General features: G+C 52.5%; 1 protein-coding gene across 1 annotated transcript in view; it reads left to right on the top strand.

Moving 5' to 3' along the window:
* Positions 1 to 14,637, top strand: part of CEP72 (centrosomal protein 72) — a gene marked incomplete at both ends in the record, with an annotated part of 32,390 nt that extends 17,753 nt beyond the window's left edge. Inside the window, 13 exon segments of the mRNA XM_079701630.1 lie at positions 625 to 713; positions 1,006 to 1,072; positions 1,170 to 1,324; positions 1,723 to 1,976; positions 2,193 to 2,343; positions 3,003 to 3,090; positions 3,677 to 3,777; positions 3,997 to 4,123; positions 5,279 to 5,340; positions 5,342 to 5,476; positions 11,915 to 12,041; positions 13,221 to 13,332; positions 14,484 to 14,637. Coding sequence (XP_079557756.1) covers positions 625 to 713; positions 1,006 to 1,072; positions 1,170 to 1,324; positions 1,723 to 1,976; positions 2,193 to 2,343; positions 3,003 to 3,090; positions 3,677 to 3,777; positions 3,997 to 4,123; positions 5,279 to 5,340; positions 5,342 to 5,476; positions 11,915 to 12,041; positions 13,221 to 13,332; positions 14,484 to 14,637 — 1,622 coding nt within the window.
* Between the last annotated feature and the right edge of the window lie 9,398 nt (positions 14,638 to 24,035).

Here is a 24,035-nt window from a genome sequence, read left to right as displayed (position 1 = left end):
TAACTCTCTGAGGTGTCTTAGGAAAGAATCTTCTTCATAAATGGAAGTTGACCTTTGTAGAACATCTGTGGTTTAGGTTCCTGCTCTGTGAGTACACACTCTCATTCACACAGTTTCTTCTGGATACATACATGGGCCCAGGTTATGACAGTGGCTACTGTTACAGTTTAAAAAATGAAAGACGAGGGAAATTAAATAAGTTAATTGAGAGTGTTGTTTGCACGAATATGGAAAAGGCGTCAGAAACCTCCCAGTGTGAGCGAACCTAGCCCCTGCCTGAGGCTTGTGCAGGTGAGCGCGTGGGGACTTTGGCGGGTCATGGTGGTGGCTGCCCAGTGCCCCGTGGCCACTGCAGAGCAGGCCATGGCATTGAGACACCAGCCGCATTTACTCCGTGTCCTGAGACCTCACGCGTGTGTCCCTACACACACATCTACACGTGTATGTGTGCGTGGGGATGCGTGGATGCGTCTTCGGGTCCCGGATCCTGTCCGGTGCACGTGGTGTATCTTAGCGTCGTGTCTCAGACGCCTGTGAGCTGGAAGTATTTCTGGGTCCTCCCGTCGTCTGTGTCCTGGAGGGTTTTGAAGCATTCAGATTGTGCTTCTGTGGGCCGGCCCCCAGTCCCAGTGTGGCTTGTTCTGCTGGCCCCTGGTGGCCAGGTTCAGCTGTGCTGTGTGGGTGTGGGCTCGTGTGGAGGCCCTGGGCTGGAGGTGGGGGACGGAAGAGCACAGGTTGCAGGTCAAGGTGAGGGAGCACGGTGCCACGTGGGTGGGTGGGGGGCAGGTCCCCGGGCTGGGGGCAGGGGACGGCATGGAGTGGCCAGTGGGCATTTGAGTTGTGGGGGGAGGGCAGTGGGTCCGTCTGAGTGGACATAGCAGACCAGTCCCGGCAAGGGGCAGAGGTGTCCTGCTGGTGCTGGTTGGGTGAACTTGGTGATGTATGGTCATGGACAGGGAACTGGCGGGGAGGGCTGTCCGGGTGGTCTCTGGCTTGGGCCGCCAGATGGCAGTGGTGTCCGTCCGCTCAGGTCACGAGCACTCGTGGCCTGAGTTTGCCGGGGATGCCCTGGGTGTGGCTCTGTTCACGGAGCCCTGAGAGGAGGCCTGGCCATAGGGCAGCCTTGTGGGGCAGATTTGAGCCCAGGTGCCTGCAGAGTCCACGTGCAGGAGGGTCCAGGGCTCAGGCTGAGGGGCCTCAAGAGGAGAGCCTGCCCTGGGAGGAGGGCCCTGGGCTGTGGGGTGCCGGGCCCCGAGGTGCCCGGGAAGTGGCTCAGCGGCTGGGGAGGGAGGGTCTTAGATCCGACATGTCGACAGTGTCTCCGGTAGGGACAAGTTGTTAAATCCACTGTAACTTCCAGATCTTAAGTTGTTACCCACTTGACTCATCTTTGTTATATATAGTTTGGGTGAGAGGACATACAGTAATCAGTCGATTCATTTGTTAAAGTTACTACTTCAGTTTTGTTACTCTTTGGTGGATTTTCCATACTTGCATGTGCACGTGCATCCGTACACAGGCACACGCATGCCTGCACAGATGCTCACGCGCACACACACGCATGCATGTGCACACAGCTGTGTAAACTGCAGTGCCGGTCCCTGAGCCCAGGGCGCCTTCTCTGTTGCAGACCCCAAGGCCATGGAGGACTTAGGCCCTTCTTCTCAGAAGACAAGTTTATTGACGCAAAAGGGGTGAAGTCCCTTGCCTGCTCCGGAAAAGCACAGGAAGCGAAGGGTGCGTGGCGGGAGGCTCCAGGCACCTGCGGACCAGGAGTGTCTGAGCTGCCTGGAGGAGGGCCTGAGCAGGAGGGGCAGCTCGGAGGGCCGGAGCCAGGAGCCCTGTTCCCGCTCGGCGGCCTGGGAGCCCGAGCAGCAGAGGCCGCCCAGCGTGCGTGAGGTGAGACAGGTGTGCAGGCCGTGGGCCGCCGACCTGTCAGGCCGGTCTTCCATCCTCAGCGCTAACACGGCCCCGAGGTGAGCGCAGCTCTTAGGTGAACTGCTCCACAGCACTGTCACCGCCCCGTTCTGTGAGAAGCGCGCTCCGGGCTCCACGCCTCTCCCCGTGGTGCGAGGGCCTTGAGGTGGAAGTGTCATCCCGGGGGCGCTGGCTTACACAGCCTCCTCGTCCCGCCGGCTGGAGCCACCCTCGGGAGCGGGGGTCCCGGGCGTGCGTCCCTTGGTTCTCCAAAGGACACGTCCTCGTTCGGGAGTGCACGTTCTCGAGACCCCAGGGTCACCCAGAGCGGTTGTGGACGATGCTTTGTCGCCCTTGTCACTGGCCCAGTTGGAGATGGAGACATTCTCAAAGTTTGGGACACGAGTGAAGACCATCCAGCAGACAGTGGGTGGCTTGCCCTCCGAGCTCGCGGGGCAGGGGGCTGGCCCTGCCACGTCACTCCCAGGAGGGCGGGGCGGGGAGAGCATCCCAGCAGAGAAGGGGTGCAGGTGCCCTGACGGGGGCTGCAGCCCGGGGAGGCCGGGGGGTGGGGCTGGAAGGGGGCGTCCCACGAGGTTGGTGAGGGGTGCGCCTGGCCCCCTGTGGTTGGTCCTGACGCTGGGCTCATCGTAGGTGGTGGGTGGCTTCCAGCCGCAGGCCGCGGGGCCGAGCTCTGCTTTCAGAGCTGGTCTGGCCCCTGTCTGTTTGCCTCTTCAGTCTCTCACTGGATTGAGTGAAGGAGGGAAAATGAGGATTTGCTTGAGTTGGGAATGTGCTTGGGCCTTCCCTGTCCCCAGATGGATGTCACCCCGGGCGGAGCCTCGCCTGACGGACTGGCACTTGCTGTGGGGTTGGGACTTTGCAGGAGGGGTGCTGCCTGCGGTGTCCCCTCCTCTGAGTACTCTGACCCTGTGGTGATCGTCCTCTTGGAGAGGGCACGACCCTTCTGCCGGGTGGAAGGCAGAAAGCCTGACCACACCGGGGACTTCGGCTCCATCACCCACGCCTGAGGCTGAGGGTCCGGGTGCAGCTTCTGACGGAGGTACTTGTGCTGATGCTCACAGGTGCTCTCAGCCTCAGCCCTTCGGGGCCAGCAGCTGGCGTCAGTGTTCCCACGCCGACTGGTCCCCGGAGACGGCTGCCCCGCCCTTGGTGTGACCTCTGGCAGAGCAGTGTCCCCTCTGCAGGCATGTGTTTCCCGGTGCTCCTGGGGCTCCCGTGGGTGGGCAGTGATGCCAAGAGTGCGGGGCTGTCCCGGCTCAAGTGGCCCAGGTCGCTCCCACACTCCCTTCAGGGTCTTGCTGGCTGTTCCAGACGGTCTTAAGGAGAAAAGCCCTTTATTTGTGTAACAGTGGGGAGCGCTGGGCCGTGAAGGGCGCGGGGCCTTGTCCCCAGCTCTGGCACTGCTGGCATTTACTCCCGAAATCCCCGGACCCAGGAATTGTTCCCTAGACACTCAGAAAGTGGGCAGGAGCCGTCCCCCTTTCTGCAGTAATCCCTTAAAATTGGTAAAAACAATTTCTGAACGGAAGAAAAGAGAGCGTTGCCGTGAATGCCAGTGACTCTGCGGTCCTGGCGTGGTTGGGCCCGGGGTGGAGCCATGGTGGTTCTGCTCGGCAGCCTTGTGCCTGCGCCGTCCCGGCCAGCCCTCCCTCTAGTCCTGTGTGGGCTGCGCTGCACTTAGGGCCTCCTGGGCTCCAGTGGCCGTTCAGGCCGAGACTAGTCTCCTCCCTCCCAGAATCGCTGGGGCTGGTTCAGGAGGGCCCAGGACAGCTGTCCCTGGGAACCGACTGGTCTCCTGACTGTTACACTAAGGTGACAGTTTCGCCGTTCCTCCCGGTGTGAGATGTTGTCCCCGCCCCACAGATGTGGACACACGTGCAGGGGGCGGGGAGGTGAATCCCATATGCCCCCCTGCAGGTTTGTGGTATGTGAACCGCTCATCGTGCTTGTTGGTGGTGGGATGAGGCATTAGTGTGACGCTCACGCCTAGTGCTGCATCATACCCACTGGTTTCAGACACGGAAAAAGCCATGGTCGTGGTTTGTTTCCGTGCAGGTGTGTCCCAAATTGCACTTGGCCATGCCGCCCGGGAAGAAGGCCACCCTGGAGGTGGCGCTCCTCGACCTGGTGGACAGGCACTGGAGTGGCTGCAGGCCCCTGCACAGCAATGAGGTGTTCCTCGGTGAGCTGGCGCAGGGCTCTGCGGGCAGGTGCTTGTGCCCCACTGCTGGGCGCTGGTCCCCGTGTCTCGCTGGACCGCCTCACCGGTGTCACTGCCTCACTGCGCTGTGGGGACTGATGGTCCTGTTCACAGCATCTGTGTTCTCGGGAGGTGGCAGACATGGAGGACTCCACGCGGCCTGTGGCTGTCGTTTCCCACCTGCTGGCGCTCCAGGCTTCCTGGAGGTGTGTCATCAGCCAGTGGTGTTGGCATCGCTCTTCCTGGGTGTTTGCTTCTCCTTGCTCTGTTTTTATGTGGGGATTTGGAGAAACTAAAATGCTGCTGCTGTCTTCTCTGAATCCTCTGAGCATTTGACTGAATGCAGGGCCCCGGATTTGCTGACCTTTCGGTGGAAATGACTTGAGGCCCAGGAAGATGGCCCCTCCCCAGAGAGGACTTGGGTTTTCTTCTGCCTGGTGCCTGGGTATAGGGGCACACAGGGGACCCCACATCCAGAGTCGGGGTGTGAGATGGGGAGATGCTGTGTCCCCAGGGTCACCTTCTCTTTCCCCGCAGCCTGATTGCAGCCTCATGTGCCCCAGGGGGAGCAGGGGCCTGCCAGCTGTCTCCTTCCAGCAGACCCCGAGCTCTGCCTGGATCTCCCAGCTTAGCTGCACCAGAGGCTCCTGAGCCTTCCACTCAGTGTCTGGGCCCCTCAGCTTCTCCTTCTGGAATCAGGGCGCCCTGAGAAGCTGGCGCCCCTGGATCCTGACCGCATAAACCTGCACCCTCTCAGGGCTAGCAGCAGGACTGTCTGCCTTCCCAGTCGTGGAGCCACCAGACTGTTCGCACTGCAGGGCCAGGCCTGGAGCAGCAGCAGTCGGTGTTGTGTAAGAGCGTTCAGGCAGACCTTCCTAATGGTGGCCTTTCCCTGAGGGCCCTTTTCTCTAGGTCTCTAAAATTGTTGCTCTTTGCCTGTTGGTCCTCATCCACGGCTGGGGATAAAGAGGCCTGATGAAGTCATTTCAATGGTGTACGTGTCCCTTTTCCAGTCTCCATGCCGGTCAGTGTTTTTGAGCCATGTAGCCTGTGTTATTCAAAATGCATTGAACATGTTTTGTTTACACTCATCCTTTCAACATAAATGTTGTAATAATGTTTGTTTCTTACTTCTAGCTCAGACAAGACACATTTTGTCATCTGTCCAAGAGTTTACAGCCACTCAGGACAGTTCAACAATGCGTGAGCGAAGAAATTATCTCCCTGACTATGGAAAATAAGTCTTTGCGGAGCCGCCTTGCTGAGCTACAGCAGCAGTACAGCATGAAGATGAGTGAGGTGGTGTCGGAACTCAGCGACACTCGGAAGGAGATGGTGAGTGAGTTCCGTTTGTTCACAGGTGGAGCAAAATGTAGTTTTGACATCACAGAATGAGGGTAGCTTCTCAACGCTGCTTCCCCTTGCAGCTGTCGGGACAACACCGGGGCCCCTTCCTGCCCTTGCAGGAGGCGAACCCCCTCCCCCACCAGGCCCTCCTCACCCCCAGGGACTCCAGCTGCCCTTCAGGGACGCAGCGTGGCTCTGTCACTCCAGGACCCCTCGTGACAGTGGTCGCAGACGGCAGCACTGCCACTTGTCCCAGCACTGCCTCTCCTGGGCGGCCATGTTCTGTTCTGAGAGGGGCCGAGTGGGAGAGAAAAAGAGAGAGTGAGGCTGGGCTGGAGGTGGAGTTTCTGCGGCCCCAGCGTTCCCTGGCCCAGGCTCCCCAGAACACTGGTGAGAGAGGTTCCAGTTACCTGGGTGACCTGGGGTCCCTGCTGCTGTCCTGTCTGCACCAGCCAGCTATGAGACCAAGGTGTCCTGTTGGACCTGTGGGAACTCCGCCACCAGGTGGCACTGAAGGGCAGCCAGAGCCAGCACAGTGTGGACCTGGCAGGGGAGCCCACCTCCTGGCTGAGGCCGCCCTCGTCCTTTGTAACCTCACCATGAGACCATCACTCATAAATGCCTACACTAAAAAGGAAAAAAGATCTCAAAATCTCAAATAATAACCTAACTTTACAGCTAGAGGAACTAGGAAGAAGAACAGACTGAATCCAAAGTAAGCAGAAGGAAGGAAATAATAAAGATCATAGCAGAAATAAATAAGAGAGTAGAAAAACAACAGGAAAACAATTAACAAAACTGAGCTGGGTTTTGAAAGTATACAAAACCAATAAACTCTTAGCTAGACTAAGAAAGAGAGGAGATTTAAAATCAGAAATGAAAGAGGAGGCATTACAACGGATGCCTGAGAAACAAAAAGTCAAAGAATGGTTATATACAAGCACATTGGAGAACCTAGGAGAAATGGATAAATTCCTAGAAACATACAACCTACCAAGACTGTATCAAGAAGAAATAAAACCTAAGAGACCAATAACAAATGAGATGGAACAATAATCAACCTCTTAATAAAGGAAAGTCCAGGACCAGATGGCTTCATGGCTGAATTCTATCAAACATTCAAAGAAGAATTAATACTTACCCTTCTTAAACTTTTCCAAAAAAAATAGAAGCAGAGGGAATACTTTAAAACTAATTACATAAAGCCAGCATTGCCCAGATACCAAAGCCAAAGACACCGCAAGAAAAGAAAACTACAGGCTAGTATCTGATGCACATAGATGTAAAACTCCTCAACAGAAGACTGGTATACCAAATTCAGCAACACATCACCACCAAGAGGGAGCATCCCCTGGAATGCAAGGTTGGTTTAACATACACAAATTAATACGCTACATTAACTCATGGAGAGATAAAGACCACACAGTCATCCCAAGTGATGGAGATAGAGCATCTGACAAAGTTCAATATCCATTCATGATTAAAAAACCCAACAAAATAGGTGTAAAAGAAAATTTCCTCAACACAATAAAGGCCATCTGTGAGAAGCCCTTGGCTCACCTCACGATCAGTGGGGGAGACTGAATGCTTTTCCTCTGAGACCCAGTATGAGACCAGGGTGTCCACTCTGCAGCTTCTCTTCCACTGGAAGTACAGCTGACCCTTGAACACGTGGGTTTGAACTACATGGGTTCATTTATATGTGGATTTTTTAAATAGTAAATACTATAGTACTACACAATTGGAAGTTGGTTGAATCCATGGACACAGAACTGCAGATTTGGAGGGCTGACTATAAATTATATGCAGATTTTCAGCTGCAAGGAGAGTCGGCACCCCAGCCCCCCGACCCCCCGTTGTTCAGGGATCAACTGTACTAGCAAGAGCAAGCAGGTGAGAAAAAGAAACAAAAGGCATCCAGATTGGAAAGGAAGGAGTAAAGTTACCTCTATTTGTAGATGATGTGATCATTCATGTAGAAAACATTAAAGACTTCACAAAAGAAAATTAGAACAAATAAATTCAGTGAAGTTGCAGGATACAAAGTCAGCATAACAAAAATCATTCTTATTTCTTTACACCAATGATTGTTCCCAAACAATTCCATTTATAGCATCAAAAAGAATAAAATACTTAGGAATAAATTTAACCAAGAAGGTTAAAGAGCTTAACACTGAAAACTATAAAACATTGATAAAAGAAGTTGAAGAAGACAAATGAGCAGAAGGATATCCCATGTTCATGGGTGGAAGGTTGTTAGTGTTAAAATGTCCATACTGCCCAAAGACATCTACAGTTGCAGTGTAAGCCCTATAAAAATTCCAATGGCATTTTTCACAGAAATAGAAAAAACAATTCTAAAATTTGTATAATTATTTTTCTTTTAATTTGTATTCTTCTTTTTGTAGTTCCACAAAAGACCCCAAATCACCAAAGTGATCTTGAGAAAGAATAGAGTTTCAGGCATCACAATTCATGATTTAAAATTATATTACAAAGCTATAGTAATCATAACAGTATGGTGCTGGCACAAAAACAGACATAGATTACTGGAACAGAATAGAGAACCCAAAAATAAACCCACGCATATATGGTCAACTAATTTTTGACAAGGGCATTGAGAATACACCATGGTGAAAGGATAATCTCTTCAGTAAATGGTGTTGGGAAAACTGGATGTTCACAGGCAAAAGAATGAACTTGGACCCTTACAGCACACACAAAATTCAACTCAGGGTGGATTAAAAATTTAAATATAAGACTTGAAACTAAAACTCCTAGAAGGGGCTTCCCTGGTGGTCCAGTGGTTAGGACTCCATGCTTCCACTGCAGGGGGTGTGGGTTTGATCCCTGGTAGGGGAACTAAGATCCCGCATGCCACGTAGTGCGGCCAAAAAAAAAAACCTAGAAGAAAACGGGAAAAAGCTCCTCGACATGGCCTTGGCAGTGATTTTTTTGGATGTAACACCAAAAGCAAAGGCAACAAAAGCAAAAATAAACTAGTGGGACTACCTCAAACTAAAAGTTTCTGCAGAGCAAAGGAAACCATCACCAAAATGAAAAGGTAGCCTATGGATTGGGAGAAAATATTTGCAAAGCATTTATCTGATGAGGGGTTAATATCCAGAATATATAAAGAACTCATACAACTCAATAGAAAAAAAAAGAAACCCAATTAAAAAATGGGCAGAGGACCTAAAAAGAAGACATACAGATGGTCAACAGACATGTGAAAAGGATGCTCAGTATTACTAATCATCAGGGAAATGCAAATCAAAACCAGAGTGAGCTATCACTTCACACCTGCAGAATGGCTGTCATCAAAAAGACAAGAGGTAACAACTGGAGGATGTGGAGAGAAGGGAACCCTCGTGCACTGTTGGCGGGAATGTACGTTGGTGCAGCCACTGTGGAGAACAGTATGGAGGGTCCTCAAAAAATCCACAGTAGAACTAGCATATGATCCAGCAATCCCAGTCCTGTGTATTTATCCAAAGGAAGTGAAATCAGGATCTGGAAGAGATACATGTACTGCCACGTTCACTGCAGTATTAGTCACAGTAACCAAGATGTGGAAGCAACCTAAGTGTCCTTCAGTGGATGAATGGGTAAAGAAGACGTGGTGTGTGTGTACAGCGGGACGTTATTCAGCTGTAGAAAGAAGGGAGTCCTGCCATAGACCTCGAGGGCGTTATGCTAAGTGAAATAAGTCCGACGTGGGAAGAAAACAGACTCCATGATCTCATATATGGAACCTAAGAGCTGAGTTCATAGCAGAGAGTAGAACGGTGGCCACGGCGGTGGGGGGGTGGGGGGAGGGGAGATGGTGGCCCAGGGCACGGCGTGGCAGCGCTGTAGGTGACTCGGTCTAGGGCTCTAAAGCGTGCCTGATGGTCGCAGTTGATAAGACCGCGTGGAATCTGGAAATCTGCTGAGAGAACAGATTTCCGGTGTTCTCATCACCAAGAAAATGGTTACTCTGTAAAGAGAAGGTGTGTCTATTACCTTGACTGTGGTCATCACTGTGAACACGCACATCAAACCATCGAAGGGGCACCTTAGACATGTATAATTTTTACTTAAAGACCATCGTGCATTCAGCGTGTTGAGGTTTTTCCCTCACTGATCATTATGGTTCAGTTTAATTGTATGGAAACTATTTACGGTGTTCTTTCGTTTTATTTTTATTTATTTATTTATTTTATAGCCAAAATAAGTAAATTTGACCCATATAGTATAATTGTTCTTTTTGGTCGAGCTCGTATGTCGTCAGGGTTGAGTGTGCGGGCCATGGAGTTAGGCTGCCCGGTGTGAATCTGGTCACCCCTGTGCCATGTGATAGGCCCACGCCTGTGCCCCGGTCTCTCGGGGGCTGCTGAGGTGACACCTGTGTGCTCAGTGGTGTCGGCGTTTCCAGTGAGTGGTCCTCCCGGTGTCGCTGTCCCGTGTTGGTGCGCCTCCTGGCCTGTTCTCTGCCTTTCCCTCCACGCACTGCCGTCACCTGACACCCTGCCTGTCATTAACCCCTGTTAGTGCCCTGAATGTGTGATGCTTCCTCTCATGCTTTTCCCCTTTGTACCTGCTCTTTCTCTCTCTTATTCTGCTTTGACTGACATGAGCATAGCCACCAGCAGCTTTCTTCCATTAGTGTTGCTATAGTGTATCTTTTTCTGTCCTTTTAATTTATTGGTGTGCTTATATTTAAAGTGGGTTCCTTGTAGGCAGCGTACACTTGGGTCTTGCGTTTTTTATCTAATTAACAACCTCTCCCTTTTATTTGTAGTAGAGTTTTTTAAAAAATTCAATTGATTTAAACTAAAAAGCAGTAATGGTTCACCCACTTCTCCCACCCCCAACCTCTGCTTCTGGCAGGCACCAAGTTCTCTGTATCTGTGAGCTTCACTTTGTTTGTTTGTTTGTTTTAGATTCCACATATGACTGGGATCATGTGGTATTTGTCTTTCTCATTATATACATATAGCGCATCTTCTTTATCCATTCATCTATCGATGGGCACTTAGGTTGCTCCATATCTTGGCTGTTGTAAGTAATGCTGCTATGAACATGGGAGGTGCACGTATCTTTTCAAATTAGTGTTTTTGTTTTCTTCAGATACCCCTAAGTGGAATTGCTGGATCTGGTAGCTCTGTTTTTAATTTTTTGAGGAACCTCCATCCTGTTCTCCCTAGTGGCTGCACCAGTTCACATTCCTACCAGCAGCGCATGAGGGTTCCCTTCTCTCCACACCCTTGGCAACACTTGTTACCGCGTGTCCTTTTGATGAAGCCATCTGGCAGGTGTGGTGACGCCTCGCTGTGGTTTGATCTGCATTTCTCTGATGACTAGCAATGTTGAGCATCTATTTATGCCCCTGTTGTCATCTGGATGTCTCCTTTGAAAAAATGTCTGTTCAGGTCCTCTGCCCATGTTTAAATCAGATTGTTTTTTCACTGTTGTGTGAATTCTTTATATATTTTGGATATTAACCCCTTATCAGACAAATGGTTTGCAAATATTTTCTCCCAATCCGTAGGCTGCCTTTTCATTTTGTTGATGGTTTCCTTTGCTGTGTAGAAGATTTCTGGCTTCTGTCCTGTGGTTAAGAGGGTGGGCTGTAGGGACGGCAGCAGGTACCGAACCCCCTGTGTTAGGTTGTCTATTGCTGTGTAACAAGTTACCCCCAGTCACACCGCAAACAGCACACGCTTACCCTGTGTGGTCTCTGTGGTCAGAGCCCAGGGCAGCTGAGCCGTGTGTCTTAGGGCCTCCTGAAGTTGCTGTCAGGCTGTCACTCGGGGCTGTGGTCTCCTCTGAAGGCTTAGCAGGGTGCAGGTCCTCCATGCCCATTCCAGGCAGCCCCGCAAGTCCTCACGATGCGGCAGCTGGTGAGGAGGGTGCCACGTGGTGGCTTCTGTGTGTTGTATGTGGTGGGGATGGGTCTCCTCCCTGGGCGTGAGCACCCTCTGTGCTCAGTCCCCCCGTTTGTAAAGTGGGAGTGAAAGTAGCCACAGGGTTGCTGGGAGACAAGTGTCTGAAGTGTCTGGTGCTTATCATCTTATCAAGACAGAGATCCTACACAAAGCTTCATTTTTAGAGGCATAAGTGAAAAGTAGTGAAGTGGTAGCGGCATCCTCTGGGTGTCTGCACACAAATGGCTCTTGCATCCAGGAAGGGCTGCAGCCCCAGCCTGCATGGTCACCGGGCAGTGCGCCATCCCCATGGGCATAGCAGGCCTGTCAACCTAGAAACAGAGGACCGTGGATTTGGGGGTTTGGGCAGATGAGTAGTGGCACCCTTTCTCCTTACACTGTGCAGTTTGGGACCATTTGGTTCCAGACAGACAGGCCGCAGGTGCCATCTTTGTAGCGATGCAGTCTGCACAGAGTTTGACTCGTCTGTTTGGCATGTGTTGCTCTGTGCCTGCAGGATCACCTGAGGCAGCATCTGGACCGAGCTCTGGAGGGAAGCAGTAGCTTGAAGTCTCTTCTGTTCAGCGTGAAAACAGAAGTGAGAAACGCCGACGCTCCATCCACACTGAGCTTGCAGATCACTGGTGAGTTCACGGTTTACTTGTACGTGTAAGAGTCAGGATTTCATAGGATTCAGACTCAGCAAGTGCAGTGCAGCGGGGTCGGAGCCCCCAGCCCTGCCAGGGCAGGTGTGCGTGCCCGGGACCGTCGCTCTGAGCTGCTGAAAGGCCACGGGGCCCTCCCCAGGGCGTTCTTCTCCTTGGTTACAGCTCCTTCCAGACCCAGGTCATTTTTGTTTCCCTCTTCACTGTCTTGGATTCTATTTTGCCAGTTTTGCAAAAGTGCCCTTGGGATTTCAAGGTGGGGTGCAGCCTGCTCTGGGGTAATGTGAGGTGACGTGGGGTCCCACAGGGGCTTCAGCCTGAGTGTCTGCTCCAGTCTGACCTCTTGGGGACCTGAAACTTCTTCCTAAAGGACCAGGTGGTAAGCATCTCAGGGCGTGAGCACAGTCACAGCCGAGACCCTCCGGGGCCCGCCGCCCGGTAGCCGTCCCCACAGCCCTTCACCCCAGTCCTGTCAGCTGCCAGGGTCTTCTTCCTGAAGGCCCAGCTGTCCAGCAGCAGATCCAGCCTAGGACTTCCGGCTGGCGCCAGGCCCACCTCCACCTGTCTCTGCTCCACGCTGCACGCACCCCTCAGGGGTGCCCAAAAGGCAGAGTCCCGGGGCTTCATCCCCAACAGCAGGGGCCGGTGCTGGGCCCTGGGTTGGGATGATTGCAGGTGGAGAGGGGGCTGCTTTGTTCACCCTGATGACCTTTTCCCGTGTTTCCCAGGTGCGCTTTAAACTCTAGAATCATTTTAGTTTCCAGAATGTGGGAGTGTTGGGACTTCCCTGGTGGTGCAGTGGTTAAGAATCCACCTGCCAGTGCAGGGGACACGGGTTCGAGCCCTGGTTCGGGAAGATCCCACATGCCGCGGAGCAACTAAGCCCGTGAGCCACAACTACTGAGCCTGTGCTCTAGAGCCCACGAGCCACAGCTACTGAGCCCTTGTGCCTAGAGCCCGTGCTCCGCAACAAGAGAAGGCACCACAGTGAGAAGCCCGTGCGCCGCAACGAAGAGTAGCCCCCGCTCGCCGCAACTAGAGAAGCCCGCGCGCAGCAACAAAGACCAAACGCAGCCAAAACTAAATAAATAAATAAATAAATAAATTTAAAATGTGGGAGCGCATTTCACTGAATATCGCTACTTCTTTTCCCATCAGGACTTCAGACAAGTGTCAAGAGGCTCTCTGGTGAGACTGTGGAACTAAAGCAGCATCTGGAGCACTACGACAGGACCCAGGAGCTCACCCAGATGCTGCAGAAGAGCCGTAGGTGCCCGCCCGGTGCAGTGGGCCGGTGCTCCTGAGCCCACGTGTGTCGCCGGGTTGACTCGGAGCTTCTGTGAGCTTCTCCGTCTTACTGAGCAGCGAGGTCCTTCCTGCTGCAGCTTCCTGGGAGGTGTTAAGGGGGGACGAGGGGCGAGGGAGAGGTGGTGCCGTGCCCTGGAGGCCTGCGCGTGCCCCCTCGGTGTGATGGTTCTCGGCTGTTCTCGTAGAAACGTGAAGAGATTCCACCTTTGCCCCCGGCTCAGATTTTGTGAAGAGACCTGCGTGCTGGCCAGCGGGTTGGGCTGCGGAGGGGAAGCCGCGGCAGTGGGGGGCAGGCCTGAAGGCAGCACTCCCGCCCCACCCTCCCTTTTCCTCTGCTCTCCCCCGGCCCCCTTCTCACTGTCGGGCGAGGTCACCACACCGGCCCTGCCACAGCCGGAGCCAAGCCGGCTATGACCTTGTGGCGATTGGAGGCCACAGGCCCCTGGGCCCATCCCAGCACAAGCCCCGGGGGGAGGGCAGGCAGGCCACAGGCGGGTGGGCTCCGTGGGCTGGGTGTGGGCAAGGCAGGGCCGCAGCGCCTCTCGGAGCAGCAGACGGGTCGGTGCTGAGCCTCCGCCTGGCCTGTGGCTCTCCCAGTGTCCCGCAAATGGGGTTTGTCGCTGGCGTGGCCAGCTTTGTGGAGAGCGCGGCCCCGTGCTATCTGTGGCTCGCGGCGCCACGGAGGTCCCTCCGTCAGTGCCAACAGGGTGAGCTGGCAGCTTGGAGACGGGGTCGGCAGCGTGCAGCCCCGCTTCCCTGCTGAGATTCCTCCAGAGTTAAAAACGGTCCCAGTATTAAAAAACCCAGGACTTTCCCATTGTGCCGTGTCCATGTCAGGAGTGCAATTGACTGCGAATTAGAAATGTTTCCATCCTTGGACCTTTTCTAGAACTGGAACATTGTTTTCTCGCCGTGAAGATGGAGTGTTCTTGTCAGAGCGTCGGGGGGCCTCCCCTCCCGCCCCTTCAGCTCCCGCGCCAGCGGGGCGCCTGCTGGGCCAGGGCTGGGGAGACGCAGCCCCGCCAGAAGAGGGGCAGCGGCAGGGCCAGAGGGAGGGCCCCCGGGGCGGGGACGGGGCCCAGGGCTGAGCGCCGTCCCCTGCCTCGTCTCCAGGTCCCTGGTCAGCACCAACGAGCACCTCCTTCTGGAGCTGGGCCGGGTGCGGGCGCGGCACCAGGCCGAGGTGGAGCAGCCGCACTGGAGCTGCAGGGAGCTCGAGAAGACCGCGGCCCTGTTCCCCAGCCTCCCGCCCGCGTCTGCGCCCTGAGCGCTCCTCTCCGTGGGTGTCCGTCTTCAGGGCCTGCGGTGCGGGGGGCAGGGGGGGGTCTGAAGTGTCCTAAAAAGACAGGTTCATCCAAGCCCTTTACATGTCTTGAGACAAACAGGTCAGCAGTTTTTCATCAAATATCTTGAGACAAAGAAAATGCTGTATTTTTCTGCCTAACGTGCAAGAAAGCAGCTCTGAAGGACGGTTAAAGAAAATAATTTATTGTATAACAAGCAACCCTTATTTAATAAACTAATACGTTGTTCTAAAAAGTGATTCTTTAATTATAACTGAGTTTCGCGTTGAGTTCTTTTATGAAATAAGCTGTGCACCACAGTTGATGAGCAGGAACTGCAAGATCTGAGACTAAATGCAAATAACACCTAGAGCTGTGGAGAATAATGTTTGTGGCCTTAACATTCCACAGGAGAAATACCGCCCAAGCCCCGCTCTCCTTGGTTTGTAGTTCATTTCTGAAAATTATGTCCTAACAGGGCATAAAATTAGATTTTTAGATTGGAAACGTTATAGCTTAGGTAATACTTGCTTTCTTTAGTGAAGCGAAGTGACTGTTGAGAGTGCCGTGCGGTGGACTTAGCAGAGCTGCAGGTCGAGAGCAGGGGCTGGCGTGGGCCCTGGGGCTCAGGAGGAGACCCTCGCCTTCAGGTCGTGTTGCGTTTTTGTAACTTCACAGGGAAGTCGGTGGGGGGGTGTGTGTTTCATCATCAGATTTTTTTTTTTATTATTTAAAGATTTTCGCATGAATCCATTTTCAGCTTGTAGAAGATTGTCGCCATGCTGTTACTTTATGTTTCTCGTTTGGGTTACGTTGAGCTTCTTGGACCTGAGTTTGTATTTTTCATCAAATGTGAGAAGTTTGGGCCACGATCTCCTGTTACTTCTCTCTCGAGCGGACCCGCCTCTCCAATCCCCTCCCCCCGGCACTCCAGTGACGCCACGTCAGCCCCTGGGTCTGGGCCCCCTTCCCCTAACCTTGGGTCTTTTCCTCCTTAGTGTTCTAGGAGCTTCGGCTGGATGGTCTCTCTTGTCCCGTCACAGAGTTTACTGCTGTTTCCTCCATGCGCCTGATCTGCTGTTGGGCTTATAGACTGAATTTTTAATTTTAGAAATTGTATATTTCTTCGTTCTAAAATTCCATTTGGTCCTTTTTTTTTTTTTTTTTTTTTTTGGTACGCGGGCCTCTCACTGTTGTGGCCTCTCCCGTTGCGGACCACAGGCTCCGGACGCGCAGGCTCAGCGGCCATGGCTCACGGGCCCAGCCGCTCCGCGGCATGTGGACTCCTCCCAGACCGGGGCACGAACCCATGTCCCCTGCATCGGCAGGCGGACTCTCAACCACTGCACCACCAGGGAAGCCCCATTTGGTCCTTTTTTATAAAAAGGAAAGAAGGCCTTTTTAATAAAGGTTTTATTTCCCATCATGTTCATGTTTCATTTAACTCCTTCACCGTATTCTGAGTAGCGTTACTACAGATTATCTGGAACTGTTTGCAAAGCGGTGACACCAGCTAACGCTGCCGCTGGCAGGTATGCCCTCGCACCCCACACTTTCAGTCAGGCTTCTAGAAGTCCACCTCCTAGAGAGTCCTGCACCTCCTGTGCCGTCACCTGCCGCCCCGTCGGCCAGGGTGAGCACCTGCCTTTCCAAGGTGCCTGGTCAAGGATTTTCCCTAGTTTCCTACTGGATATTCTGTCTCTTAACTTGTAGAAGTTATTTGTAGTTCTGGATACTAGTACTTTGTGGATTATGTTTGCAAATAGCTTTTTCTTGTCTTTCCACATTTTAATGGTGTGTTTTGATGAAGAGAAAATTTAAACTTTAAAGTTTTTTTTTGTTGTCGTTTTTGATGTGGACCATTTTTAACATCTTTATTGAATTTGTTACAGTATTGCTTCTGGTTTTTTGGCCGCGAGGCATGTGGGATCTTAGCTCCCCGACCAGGGATCAAACCCGCAACCCCTGCGTTGGAAGGCAAAGTCTTAACCGCTGGACTGCCAGGGAAGTCCCAATTTAAACTTTAATAGGATGCAATTTATCAGTCTTTTTCATGATGATTTTTCTGTTTGTGGTCATAAAATATTCCATGTGTCTTCTAAAAGAGTGTATACTTTTGTCTGTTTTGAGTATTAGATACATATTCTACCTGGAGTTGACTTCTGTGCATGTGGTGAGGGTTAAGGACCCAGTTCCGGGGTTTTCACATGTCGGTCCAGTTGCCCAGCATCATCCATTCACAAGACTTGTTGGTCATAAATGATTCCTGTGTCTGTTCCCCCCACTGATGTCCAGTCCGTCCCTGTGCAGCACCACATTCTGTACGTCAAGACCTCCCACCCCGTGTCAGGATGTTTGGGCTACTTTTGACCCTTTGAATTGCATGAGCTTTAGAATTAGCTGGTTAAGTTGGGATTTTGTTTGGGATTGCATTGGTTGGTTTGGGAAGAGTTGACATAGGTAATATTGGGTCTTAGAAGCCATGACTGTAGTATCTGTGTCCACTTATTAGATCTCCTTTAATGTACGTTAATTATAGTTCTATAATTTTCTCCATGGAGGTCTTATGCATCTTTTGTTATGTTTATTCCTAGGTTTTCCTTATTTTGTGATGCCATATCTAAAAGATGTGTTTTTGAAATGTGTTTGTTTGTATTATATGGAAATAGAATTGATTTTTTGTACATTAATTTTACACCCAGCGATCTTGTTAAACTCGTAATAATTTGCCTGTAGCTGTGCTAGACTTTCTAGCACAGTCATGCCCTCTGTGAGTAATGGCTTTTCTTCTCTCCGTTCCATTCCTTTACTCTGGGCTTTTACTTTATGTTTTCTTTTCGGTTTTGTTTTGAGCTTTGCTCTTCTGTGCTGGCTGGCACGTCTAATATAATTGTGGATTATACGTGGTAGTAGAGTGGGCATCTGTCTTGTTCTGGGTATTAAATCAAAGGCGAGCTTTCACTACTTCACCACTAAATTCGGTGTTTTGGTAGGTGGCTCCTTGCTCCTTCTGTTGTTAATTTGCTAAGAATTTGTCATCATCAATGGATGAATAAAACACTTTTCTGCCACTACTGAGATGACCATATGATTTTTCTCCCTTGTTCTGTTAATATGGTTAACTGCAGTAAATTTCTGGAATAAGCACAACTTAGTGATGATAGGCTTTCCTTACATACATGTTGTGGTTTGTGATTTGTGGATGTTTTGTGTAGGACTTTGTGTTCCAGGTGTGCCACTTAATGTCCCCCTGGGCAGTTAGATTCTCTGGGCCTCAATGTCCTGGTTTGCAGTGCCTGCCTCGCAGGCTATCGTGAGGGTTGAGTGACTTGTGAGTACAGTCCCAGACAGGTCCCACCCACAGCCGGCACAGCGTGAGTGTGGCTCTGAGAAGAATGTGGTACGTCCGTCTCCAGGGTGACATTTGCCTTTGCGATGCTGTTCTTGTTGGGATTTGCATCATCACGATCCTCTATTCCCAGGAGAATTTGTATAAGATTGTAACTGTTTCTTCCCTGAATGTTTGAAAAATTTTTATTTTTTATTTAGTTGATTTACAATGTTATGTTAGTTTTTGCTGTACAGCAAAGTGGTTCAGATATATATAGATAGATAGATAGATAGAGATATAGGTATCTATAGATAGATATAGATATATCTATATCTATATCTATATATACTTTTTCATATTCTTTTCCATTATGGTTTATCACAGGATATTGAGTAGAGTTCCCTGTGCTACACAATAGGACCGTGTTGTTTATTTTATATATAGGTAATGTTTATCTGTTAATCCCAAACTCCAAATTTATCCCTCCTCTCTACCATTCCCCTTTGGTAACCATAAGTTTGTTTTCGGTGTCTGTGAGTCTGTTTCTGTTTTGCAAAAAGGTTCATTTGTATCGCTTTTTTAAATTCCACGTATAAGTGATATTGTATTTGTCTTTCTCTGACTTACTTCACTTAGTATGACAATCTCTAGGTCCATCCATGTTGCTGCAAATGGCATTATTTCAATCTCTTTTTATGGCTGAGTATTCCATTGTGTATATGTACCACATCTTCTTTATCCATCTCTCTGTTGATGGATATTTAGGTTGCTTCCACGACCTGGCTATTGTAAATAGAGCTGCATTGAACATTGTGGTACATGACTCTTTTTGAATTATAGTTTTCTTAGCGTATATACCCAGTAGTGGGATTGCTGGGTCATATGGTAGGTAGTTCTATTTTTAGTTTTTTAAGGAACCTCCATACTATTCTCCATAGTGGCTGTACCAGTTCACATCTTGTGGGGAGATTTTTGACTTGATTCAGTTGAATCATGGTTCGGCGATGCAGCAGAGCGGGTTCTCAGGGGCCGTCCATGTGCCTCCCCTATAGCTGGTTTGGGGCCATGTGACCAACTCGGCATGTGAAGGAGGCATGTCTTCAGGGCCCAGCAGAGAAGAGCTGGTGGTGGCCCGAGTGGCACCCCTCCCCCCGGGCCCCAGCTGGGCTCCGTGTGAGTGAGATGCACACCTCGCTGCCCAGTCCCTGGACTTTGGGCTTCTCCATCGCTGTTGGTACTCACCTGGCCAGGACTGTGCAGGCTTCCCAGTTCTTCTTGAGTTAGTTTTCATAAGTTACGTTATCCCTAGGAATTTGTTCTTATGGCCTAATTTTCAGGTTTTTTGGCATGACACTCAGTCTTTTAAGGACATTTCAATAGTTTCAGCATTTGAAGTTGTGTCCCTGTGGCAGAGACGTAGGGGCAGGTGTGTCCCTTCATGCAAGACCTCGATGTTCAGGGGACGGGATGCAGCTCCTGAGCTCAGGACCCTTGTCCAGGCAGCCCCAGTCAGTGACCAAGTGACCCCAGCAGGGCCTGGGGATGCCTCCGCTCCTGCGTCCTCCTGTGTGCCTCGGGGGTGGCGCCCACCGTGGACTGCTGACCGCCTGTGCTGCTGCCCAGCCCCACTCATTCTCCTTGGTCATTCCTCATCCTGGCGGTTGAGCTGTTACCAATTCTGTGTTTCTCTTGCTTTATCACCTAATGTAATTGATACATTTTAGTTTAAATCTGCCATCTCATTTTGTGCTATTTGTTCTACTTGTATGATTTTTTTTCCTGTCTAGTGTTGCCGTTTTTAGATAATTTTCTGTCATTCACATTTTCACCTCTACAAGTTTAGAGGCTGTGTGCCCTGTTCCTGGTGTGGTATCACAGCACATGTTTGTGTTTGTTTGATCAGCACTCCTGACATCATACATGAGCCATGAGCACGTGACTCCCTGTGCACCCCTTCTGGCTTACATGTCATGGTTTTCAGGTGCCTTAATGAAATATTTTGTTTAAATGAAATACAGTCACTATTTACCTGTAGTTATTTATTGTTTGCCCACTTCTCTCTCACATCTCAGACTCGCCGTCTCTAATCACTCTCTGCGTTTACAATTTCCTTTCTCACCTACTGGCACGAGTCTCCCCATCATGGTCTAAAATCGTCCTTATTTTATGTCAGTTTTGATGGCGTCATCCCCGTTTTCAGGGCTGCTGGGGGCGTCCGTGATGTGGTTTGTGTCCAGACCCCACTCCAGGCCTCGCACCTGGAAGGCGCTGGCGCGCCCGTAAGCTGCAGCCCCTCCTGGGCGTGTCCATGTTACCGTAGTGCCCACGTGACTGCCCGTGCACACAGCGCACTTTTGAGGACCACAGACCCACAATTCAACACCTTTATTTGTCACTTTACCAATCTGACACAGTGTTAACAACAGGGAACACATGAGGAGGTTTGCAGACAGACAGGGGCTGTTTCACCACAGCTTTGCAAGCCAGGCCTCGGACCGCGACTGACAGGTGACACCACGCCTCGGCCCTACAGACGCCCCCAGAGTTCCTGGTGGGTGTGGCTCTGAGTCAGAGCACCCGTGCCGTCCGCACTGCTCGTCCCGTCACACTGCAAAGTGCTGCCCTCGTCACCCCCTAATGGTAAGAAAACAGTGCAAAAATAGATCGCCTCTATATATACATTTATTTCCCTTTCCTGAAAAAACTTAGTACAAACTAGTAGCATATGATCCCTTTCAAGTTTGAGTTATGTGCATCTCCTTTGTTGTTTGGCTTGGTTTGGGGAAGAGAGAAAGTTAACTAAAGCATCTCAAAGTGCAGGGCGACCACCGCCCAGGAGTGCCCGGGCCACCACTGGCCACACTCTCCACTCCCACAGACAGAGGCCACACCCGAGCCACGGGATTTCACAGAGCGCTCAGTAGTCAGTCAGCGGAGGGAAGCTACTCAGGGTCAGAGTTTGAAGGACATTCTAGCCTCGTGGTGACTTCACAGTACAGCTGAATTGTCAACCTGAGTGGACGGAACAGGTGACAGTGCTGTCCCCACCTACGTGCACTGTGGGGCGGGGTGTGCCAGCTCGTGTGGGAACACTCCAGAGGAGGGGCCTGCTGGGTCCTCGGGCGGGGGCAGCACCAGCAGCCTCCCCTGAAGGTCCAGGCGGTGGCTGTCGTAGGGCTCGTGGGCCATGGCGTCTGTGACTGATCTTCTGCCACCGGCGCAGCCACAGAAGCAGCCACGGGCGGTGTGCGGTGCGGTGCGGTCGTGCGCCGTTAAAAGCTTGACTCACGGCAGCCGGTGGCTGAGCAGGCCCAGGCTTCGGGCGTGTGAGCCTCTGTCCGCTGGTGCTTCAGAGAGATGCCTCGGCCTGCCCTGAGCTCTCGGCCACTGGGGCATGGACGTAGCGCAGCTTAGACAGGAGGCTACGCCGCTGGAGCTCCCCGTGCCTCTTCCTGACTGTAATTTTCATCGGCCTCAAACCTTAAGACTGAGGATACTCGAGGTGTAAAAATACTCCAGTATAAATATAGATCTCTTCCTATAATATTTTAAACTTACGTAATTTGAGCTTCAATTTTGGTGAACTGACCACCGCCTAGTTGCTTATCCTAGAGCATTAAATATAAATAAATAAGTACTGTGGTGCGATCAGTGTTCTCAAATGCTTGCTCTGCTGTCCCGGCACTCGGCGCCATCAGCATGGTGCACCCTGACCACGGGTCCCTGCTTCCTGGTGGGCTTGCTGTGCAGTTTCCTTCATTCACAGAGAGAGAGACATGTAGTTTCTAGTTAACCGCAGTTAGTAGAAGCAAATGGGTGTTGCATAGAACATGCAGCGAAGACGCACACCTGCCTGTTTGTCCACAGCATCCAGACCCTGAGGGAGGCACATGTGTCTGTGTAGAGCTTGGAGCCCGAGCGACGTGCCGTGTTTGGGCTACACACAGATGCCGTGATGGAGCCGACGGGGAGGGGCCACTGCTTCCTCCTGCCCTGAGCGGGGAGATGTGTTTCCAGAGCTACCCTTTGGGAAGGAAGCCTCAGGCGGGCTGGGGACACCTGAGACCCACCCAGACGCCTCAGCCTCCACAGCTCGGGAGCCCGCGAGCGCGGGGCCAGCCACGGGGGCAGCTGTGTGTGCTAGACTTTCCTTAACCCAAGGAGGAGGTGTTGCTGTAACCATCGGGAAGATGGGTTTCCTGTGGCGGGTGGTGTCGGCCCCACAGGCCAGCCCCGGGGTTGGGGGCAGCGTGAGGAAGCGTCCCAGGACGCCACTGGCGTGGTTTCTTCTGCTCAGACTGCCTCCCGTGTGCTCCTGGGCAGGCCAGCCCGACTGGCTGGGAGGGCTGGACTCCAGTGTCCTGCCACGGGATGGCCGTGCCGGGCGCTGGGATGTCGGGCAGGCGGAGACCCACAGCGGCTGGGCAGAGGATGGGTCTGGGGAGGAGTCCTGTCCCGAGTCCACGGAGAGGAACCAGCCGGCGCCGGAACACGGGCTTCACCATCTGTGATCAGCTTAGTGCCCAGAAACACTGCATGTTCAGTTGTCTGCAGACGCGATTCCCCAGGTGACTCTTGCCTCTGGAGGGAGAGGAGCCCAGGGCAGGGCCGGCCTCCTGCCTGCCTTCCCCCAGCCCTCAGGCCTGTTTCCTGGTGGCGGATGGGGGCCTGGCCGGGCAGCTTCGGATCCCCAAGTTTTAGAAACTTTCTAGATGGCAGCGATTCATATCTTCGCAGTGAGCCCTGGATGCCTGTGCTCCGTCACTTCCTGGGTGATCGTGCGGTGAGGTGCCAGGCCTCAAGACGAAGCTGCCCGCTGAGGCCACCACCATCCCAGGGGGGGCCCCCTGTGCGAGGGGCCGTGTCGGCTGGGAGCGCTGGCCTGAGTCCCTCTGTGTGGGTGGGCAGGGTGTCCCAGGTCCAGCCGTGACCAACGTGCCTGCCGTGGCAGTGCTGGCCTTTCTCACGGCCACCTCTGCCGTGGGCCAGGCCGTGTGTCCGTAGAGGGGTGCCCCTAACCAGCCTGCTGCGCTGGACACAGGACAGATAGCGGCAGGGAAGTTGGGTTCCCGGGAAGCATTCCCCGGGGGCTGCCATGGGCTTTCCCCGGGACCAAAACCAGGACCACAGGGTCCAGAGGGTTACACGCCGGGCTGTGGCCATGTCCATGGAAAGGGACACACTACCAAGGGCCCACTGTGACAGCAGGAGGCCCCCCCCACTCTGGCGTCTCAGAGGAACCAAACCCCACAGATGCTACCGGCCTCGGGCCCTCCCCTGACCTGGTCCTGCCCTGCGGTTTCTGCGCTCCTGAGCGGGGAGGACAGGGGAGGCCGCTCACGGAGGCCCCAGAGAGGCCAGAGGGGCAAGGAGAGAGCCGTCGCGCTGCCCGCAGCCTCTAGCCCAGGGCCCTCGGGGTCTTCCCGGCTCGGGGCGGGGACACGGGCCGCTGGGAGGGAGTCACGGAGATGGAATATTCTAAGTCTTCCCTGAGCCGTTCTGAGAATAAACATGCATCACTGTTTCCTATTTCTTCTCAGAGAAGCGAAGTGAACTGCCCTTAGTTTCCATTTTAAAATCTCACGATGTCACACTTCGAGTCACTTTGGTCGACAGAGGAGGCTTCTTCCTTTGCACGGCAGCCCTCAGCTCGGTGCCCGCCCTCAACGCAGACCTGGCAGTCGGTGTGTGCGTCTGAGCGCATGTGTGCGTGGTGTGTGCACGGTGCGTGTGCATGCATGCGTGGGTGCATCTGTGTGTGCCTGGGTGTGCAAGCGTGCACTGTGAGCCCCGCCTCCCACACCTCCGTGCTGCTCGCCAGGCCCTGCGGCGCCCTGTCCGGGGCTCCCTCCGCTTTATTGGTGCTGCTGGTTGGTGCCTTGGTGCTTGTGGGTCAACACTGCCCCGTTAGGGTCTGCCCGCCAGCTCCTTTACAACGCCCCCTTTGCTGCAAACCAGTGGCCGGTGTGGTCTGGCCTCGGGAGACACTTTGGAAAGGGCCATCTGCCCACTTCCTGGCGGGCACGAGGCAGGTGTGTTAGGAAAGGTGAG

Source organism: Hyperoodon ampullatus (assembly GCF_949752795.1).
Source record: "Hyperoodon ampullatus genome assembly, chromosome: 4".
Taxonomy (NCBI): Eukaryota; Metazoa; Chordata; class Mammalia; order Artiodactyla; family Ziphiidae; genus Hyperoodon; species Hyperoodon ampullatus.
Note: the sequence above shows the minus strand (reverse complement) of the source record. Positions and strands in the feature narration are given on the sequence as shown.